The sequence below is a fragment of the Myotis davidii genome, unplaced genomic scaffold, assembly GCF_000327345.1.
Source record: "Myotis davidii unplaced genomic scaffold, ASM32734v1 scaffold105, whole genome shotgun sequence".
NCBI lineage: Eukaryota > Metazoa > Chordata > Mammalia > Chiroptera > Vespertilionidae > Myotis > Myotis davidii.
The window spans coordinates 891,353-897,547 of NW_006300371.1; the positions used below are offsets into that span (position 1 = coordinate 891,353).

The 6,195-nt window shown below is 45.9% G+C and overlaps 1 protein-coding gene across 1 annotated transcript in view; it reads left to right on the forward strand.

Annotated features, from left to right (window-relative positions):
* The first annotated feature begins 2,509 nt into the window (after positions 1-2,509).
* OLFM4 (olfactomedin 4) overlaps positions 2,510-6,195 on the forward strand; it is a 22,434-nt gene continuing 18,748 nt past the window's right edge. Inside the window, exon 1 of the mRNA XM_006776941.2 lies at positions 2,510-2,908. Coding sequence (XP_006777004.1) covers positions 2,558-2,908 — 351 coding nt within the window. The 5' untranslated portion in view covers positions 2,510-2,557. The remainder of the gene's footprint in view (positions 2,909-6,195) is intronic.

The window sequence follows — 6,195 nt, forward strand, 5'->3', positions numbered from 1 at the left end:
CTGTGGGCTACCATTGTTAATGAGATTTTTTTTTCTGATAAGGGCACTGACATGCTCCTGGAAAAAATGGACAAGGAAAGTTCATTATAGCACAGACAGAGGCTACTAACAAATGAGACGAGGTTTTGCCCTTTGCTTTGCTTTTCTGAGAATCAAGAGGAAGAAGGGGAACTGTGATGGGAGGGAGAGAAGCGCTCTCCTCCCCGTATCCATATTCATAGCAATCAATTGCAGGATGGCAGATGCAGTATATCCATATTTCATTCTCACGCATGCTTTTCCTCTCTTGGACTGGCCATCTACATGTCTAGATAGAACATTCAACCACAGAGGCCAAGGCTGAATCTGTTCCCATAGGGAACGGAATTTCACGGCTCACATCCTGCCCCAGGAGGTTCTGCCCAAGTAAAGCAAATATGTTACAAGTATTGCATGGGACATATACTAAAAAGATGATTTGTAATTTATCTGAAATTCAAATTGGACTGGTTGTCCTGTATTTTCATTTGCTAAATCTGGTAACCCTACTTAGGGCAGAATATGAGAGATGGGCTTCAAAATACTCCTCCCACCTTATAAGAGCTGTCCATGGATTACCTGTCCTTGATCTCAGTCTTCACCACAGATTAATTTTGGAGCAAACATGTAGGTAGACCCTGTTATTTCCAGAAAGCTTCTGGAAGAGTGCTCCTGTCTTTCTTGGGTTTACTCTTACCACCTCTAATGACCACACCCACCTGAAAATGGGTGTAAGACTGGTATGAGAAGATATCCTGTGGGGTTTGGAGGTATGTTTTAATGTTGAGGCAACAATAACAGCCTTGATGGTTGGGAAAGTGTGGACCTTAAAGTTGGAGAGAATTTCCCTGACCAGTTTTGCTCAGTGGATAGAGCGTCGGCCTGCGGACTGAAAGGTCCCAAGTTCGATTCTGGTCAAGGGCATGTACCTTGTTTGCCAGCACATCCCCAGTAGGAAGTGTGTAGGAGGCAGCTGATTTATGTTTCTCTGTCATTGATGTTTCTAACACTCTCTCCCTCTCCCTTCCTCTCTGTAAAAAATTAATAAAATATATACTTTAAAAAAGGTTGGGGAGAATGATTTAGATGGGTCAGGGGGAAGAGTGGGGCACATAAAGAGAGATGCAGCCCAAATGCACCTTGGGTACACCCAAAAGAGAGACTTGTCCTTCTTCCCACCCCTTTCCTCTCTCTCTCTTCTTCTCACACTCGTCCATTCATTCTTATTTTCCTGCTTGTTCCCTTCCTTTAGTATCTGAATAGTTTACCAAGGATTTAAGACTGTTTCTCACATGAGCAGTGTTTGCTGTGAGAGCTTGTAGAGCCCATGAGGAGAAGGAACCCTTCAAACCAGGTCTTCCAAAAGCTCCTGGGGAGGGCAAAGGTGAAGTGGGCAGGGACCTTCTTTCTCTGTTTTGAACCCAACAACCTCACATACTGAACCAGGAGTTAGAAAATTAAAAACAAAACAACAACAAAGGAGCACAAAAATCTGACATTTGTATAACACTTCAAAGCTTATGAGCAACTCCCCATATAATATTTTTCTTTAATTCTAACAATTTAAAATTGTAACAACACTAGAGGGGTTAAAGGACTTGCAAAGGCCACTGAGTGACAGAGCTAGTTTTTAATATTCAGGCCAGCACCTTTCTCTGCAGGGAGGAAGGCAGAGGACACAGAGATGTGTGAAATGTTGGAGAGGTACAAATGGAGCCTACAGACCATTCCTGTCTCTCAGTTTCATGATGAATAAGCACTGAGCCCTTGACCACCTGGCCAGCTCACAGGAGAGTCTGGGACAACGGAGCTCAGACAGGGTCCTCGTGAGAGAATAACTGCTCAATGCGAGCTTCCCTGCCTGGGTCTGGGGCAGCCTCCTCTTGGGGTTCTTTCTCCTGCATGGAGCCACAGTGGTGATGCTTCATGTGCAGAGCCCCAGCTGAGTTTCCAGGGAGCGGAACATTGCTGGTCCCTGCCTCAGTGTGGGTTGTTGAGAGAACTTGGGCTAGACGCAGACACTGCAAAGGAGAAGTCAGAGAACCCGGGCAGCAGCACCTGAAGAGGGAATCACACCCTGGGGAGAGTCACAGTTTCTCACCGAGTTCCCCCCTGCCACCGTCTCTGGAGAGCAGCATTCAGTGAAATGGGCCACTGAAGTGGCTTCTGGGCAAAGGACTGAGGATTGCCTTTCCCTCCTGGGACCTTCCAGCTCTGTCTCATCCACAAAGACTACTTTGAAACGGCCTCTTTCAAGGAAGTGGCGTGTTGGAAATGAGATATTAGACTTGAAAAAGCACATTTGAATTAATATTGGGAAGGAGATAACCAGATCAAGGGGCGGCTGACAGAGCTGGGCTCAGAGACAGGTGTGGAGGTGACTCAGGTTCCTGGGTGTCCTGACCCTCTCAGGGCTGTCACGTGCTTGCTGGTGGCTTCCTCTTTCCCCACAAACTGGCCCTGGGGAAATCCCCACTGGGCACTATAAGAAGGCCCTGGACTCGTTGCAGAAGCCAGCTGCTCCAGCCAACAGCACAAGATGAAGCCCGGCCTCCCCTTCCTAGAAGCACTTCTGTTTATCCTCGGCCCAGCTGCAGGGGATTTGGGGACCCCTGGCCCCAGTCCCAGCTCCTTGCCCCTCACTGACTTCACCTCTAACGTCCTCTCTGGCTCCGGCTCCGGCTCCAGCATCAGCTTTGGTGCCTCCAGCTCCAGGGATAGCTACGGCGGTAGCTCCAGTGGTAGCTCCAGGCATAGCTCCGGCGGTAGCTCCGGCGGTAGCTACAGTTCCAGCGGGGGCTTCAGCTCCAGGGGTAGCTCGGGCGGTAGCTCCGGCGGTAGCTACAGTTCCAGCGGAGGCTTCAGCTCTGGCTCTGGCTCTGTGTCCCAGGTGAGTAGGCTCCAGAGTCAGAGCTGCATTCATTCCCTTCCTCTCGCTTTTTGGGGACCTGGATATAATTTCATGGATGGCTAGACCTGAGCACTCTAAAAGATTTACGACTCCCTTTGTTAACTGTAGGCGCCATGGAAATGAATTAAAACCTGGGTGAAATAATTAAATTGTTAGCAAGAGAGATGTCATCTGGGTTCTCCAGCAGACTTTCAGAAAACAATCTAAGCTTTAAAGAGGATCTCTAACCTGGCTGCGCTTTCGAGTGGGAGGAGGGGGGGAGGGGCGCTCCCAAAGCAGAGATGCCCAGGCTCTATCCTCTGTGGGAACTGCTAGGGAAGGGGCCCCGCCTGGGCTAGCTCCAGAAAAGTTTGTCCAATTAATTTACCGCCCAGCAGGGCCTCTGTGGAGGGTGAAGGAGAGCCCTGGAGGAAGTGCGAGCCACAGTGCTCTCATTGGAGCCTGGTTTGTAAAGGAGATGGGCAACAGAAGTAGGGGGAGGAGACATTGGCCTCTAGAAAAGTGTTATTACACATAGGTATTTTCCCAGAGGAGTAATAGTTCTCTTTCAATCTTCCTTATAGGGAATTTTTAGAGCCATTTTTAGTTCAAAACAACAGAAGTAGCAACAAGGCAAACCATGTACTAGAAAGAAACTGGCCCAGCTGGAGGCTACATCACCAGAACGCACAGTGAGCCCAGTTCTTTGGGGAATGAGGCCTATGGATCTCCTTTAAAGAAATAGAAAGAGGCATGGTGGGGTGAGAGATGAGAGGGCAAGAAGCAATTCCTCTTAGCTCTGAGCCTTTCAGTAGGAGCTTTGCTCTGCAAAACCTAGGCTTTCCATGCTCAGGTGTGAATTGGGGTGGAAGAGTCTTAAACCCCCCAGAGCCCATTCTGCATTTCTATAATCTTTACTCACAGGTCAGGTCTTGTGTGATTATGTCTGAATGCAAGGACCAATGGGAAAAGGGGAGGAAAAGACTTTTGTTTGTTGTTTTTGTTTTACCACCCGAGCTAATATAGGCAATACAAATTTATTGATTAAAAAATTGTTTGGATAGGACCCAGATAGAAATGGCAGGAATGGTGTTCATTGGGTGCCAGATAAATACCAGGACTATATTAAGTACATATTATATATTATCTTATTTAACCCTAAGAAGTGTATAAAATTAATGTTCCCATTGTAGAGATGTGAAAACGAAGCTTATAGAGGTAAAACCATTGGCTAAGGTCACTAAACAAACAAGTTCTGTAGCTCAAACGCCCATGCTCCTCACCATCTCTCTCTATGTGGCTTTCTGTATTTTCAAGGCATATAGATGAAAACTACTTATTTTTAAGAGGCGAATGCTTTGGGAATCAGGATTATGCACAAAGATTCTTTGTAGCCAGAAATTAGATGCATCATTTTATTTCATTTAACTAAATGATTTTCATGGAGATAATTATAATTTAACATTTTTTAAATGAGACAATAATAATAATTTATTTTGAAACTTCACCACCAATCAGAAACCAATATTTGAGTAAGGTGATTAGCTAAAATAACAGAAAATAAAATATAGGTCAAGAAACAGAGAAATCCAAAATACCTATTATCTGATAAGGGGATGAATATCTAAAAGTAGATAAGAAATGGTAGTTAAATTGTGGTTAGAGGTTTTAATTTCTTTCCTGGTTTGCTTATCTTCCTCTGGTGAGTCAGTATTATAACACCAACTTCTTTTTTACAGCAGATAGCAAGGTGTTACTTCCACTGTAAACCCAGTTTTCTAGGGCTGGCTGTCAGCTTGATGAGCTCTTTGGAAAATGGTGGAAAACCCCTTCATAACTGTCATTGAGCAAATTCCAAATGTATCATTTTCGGTACTTTGAAAATGTTGAGTGCCATTATTTTATGCCTTGAATCTTCACAGGCACTTAGACTTAGCTGCTAATTAGAGCCAATTGCAACCTCAAATCACAAATGTGAGGCGCACCTTCTGCTGTAGTGCTCAGAGCACTCTACATGCCTCAGGTGCCTCCCTCCAACGAAGGGGCCGCCATCAGGGTCCTCATTTCACAGATGAGAAAAGGCTCCACGCTTTGCTCCACACAGTAACTGGCAGAGTCGGAAATGGAGTGAGGAATGTACTTTTGCCATCAGGCTAAGGGGCTGTTGAAAAAACGGAGGCTTTCACCATGAACATGAGCCTGATTCCCTTGTCTATCTCTCTAACACAGAGCCTGGCACATTGTAGACATCAGTAAATGTTAACTGAACACATGCTGAGTTAGGACCTACCAGTAGAAGGTGTCTTGTGGGGCATTCAGGGTCCTATTTGCCCTCCACAAGGGGCATCACATACCTCCCAATAACTAAAGGACAAGCACTTGCCTTAGTCGTCCATTCCCCACATTACACTCACACAGAGTTTAAGCATTCACCACAGAGAGAGACCGATCACCATTAGCTTCATTGTCTTTGAATGCGAGGAGCAAAAATATCTCTAATGGGAGACACTGATCAAACTTATGGACCATTTTGATGTCAGCTGAGCACGCTGGGCTGATGATAAGCAGGATGGCAGCTGGGGAGTCGGCAGCACTGGGACAGAGATGTTCAATAGAAGCCGGTGGAATGACTGTCAGCAGGGCTCATAATTATTTGCCTGCCTTTCAGGTGAACTTCAGGATTAAAAGTTGTTAGCTAGTGGTTTCTAGTTGATTGTTTGAGACTGCTTGATGACCGGCAGTGTTTTTTGAGTTGACAGAGCTTTTCACAGAACTCGAAGAATGGTCCAACCCTGCCTTGTGCAGCTAATTAACCTTCCCTTGTCAAAATGCAATGTAAGACTTTTTTTTTTGCACAGTTATTATAATAAGCTATTTCTTCAAAAGCCCATGATATATTGGTCCTTCTGTAAAAGGCTTGGCATGCTTGAGCTGGAGTCTTTCTCTCTTCAGAGGGTATTATAAAGCTGGTTCCAAGGGAAGCTGGCCTCTGTGACAGGTTCCCAGTGTGGCTTGTCCAGTCCTTATTCATCCTGGCAAAGACCTTCAATTCCCCCTTCCTGGTGTTCAGCATAAAGCTGCTCGTCCCTCCTTCTTATTCCTCAGCTTTGGTAGCCGTGGGTGTGATTGGGAAAAAGAAATTGAGGATTGTCAGGATTGACTTGGCGTAGCAGTTTGGGGTACAAATTTATATATATACTAGAGGCCCGGTGCACAAAAATTTGTGCACTGGGGGGGGGGGAGGGGGGCCCCTCAGCCTGTCCTGTGCCCTCTTGCAGCCCGGGGCC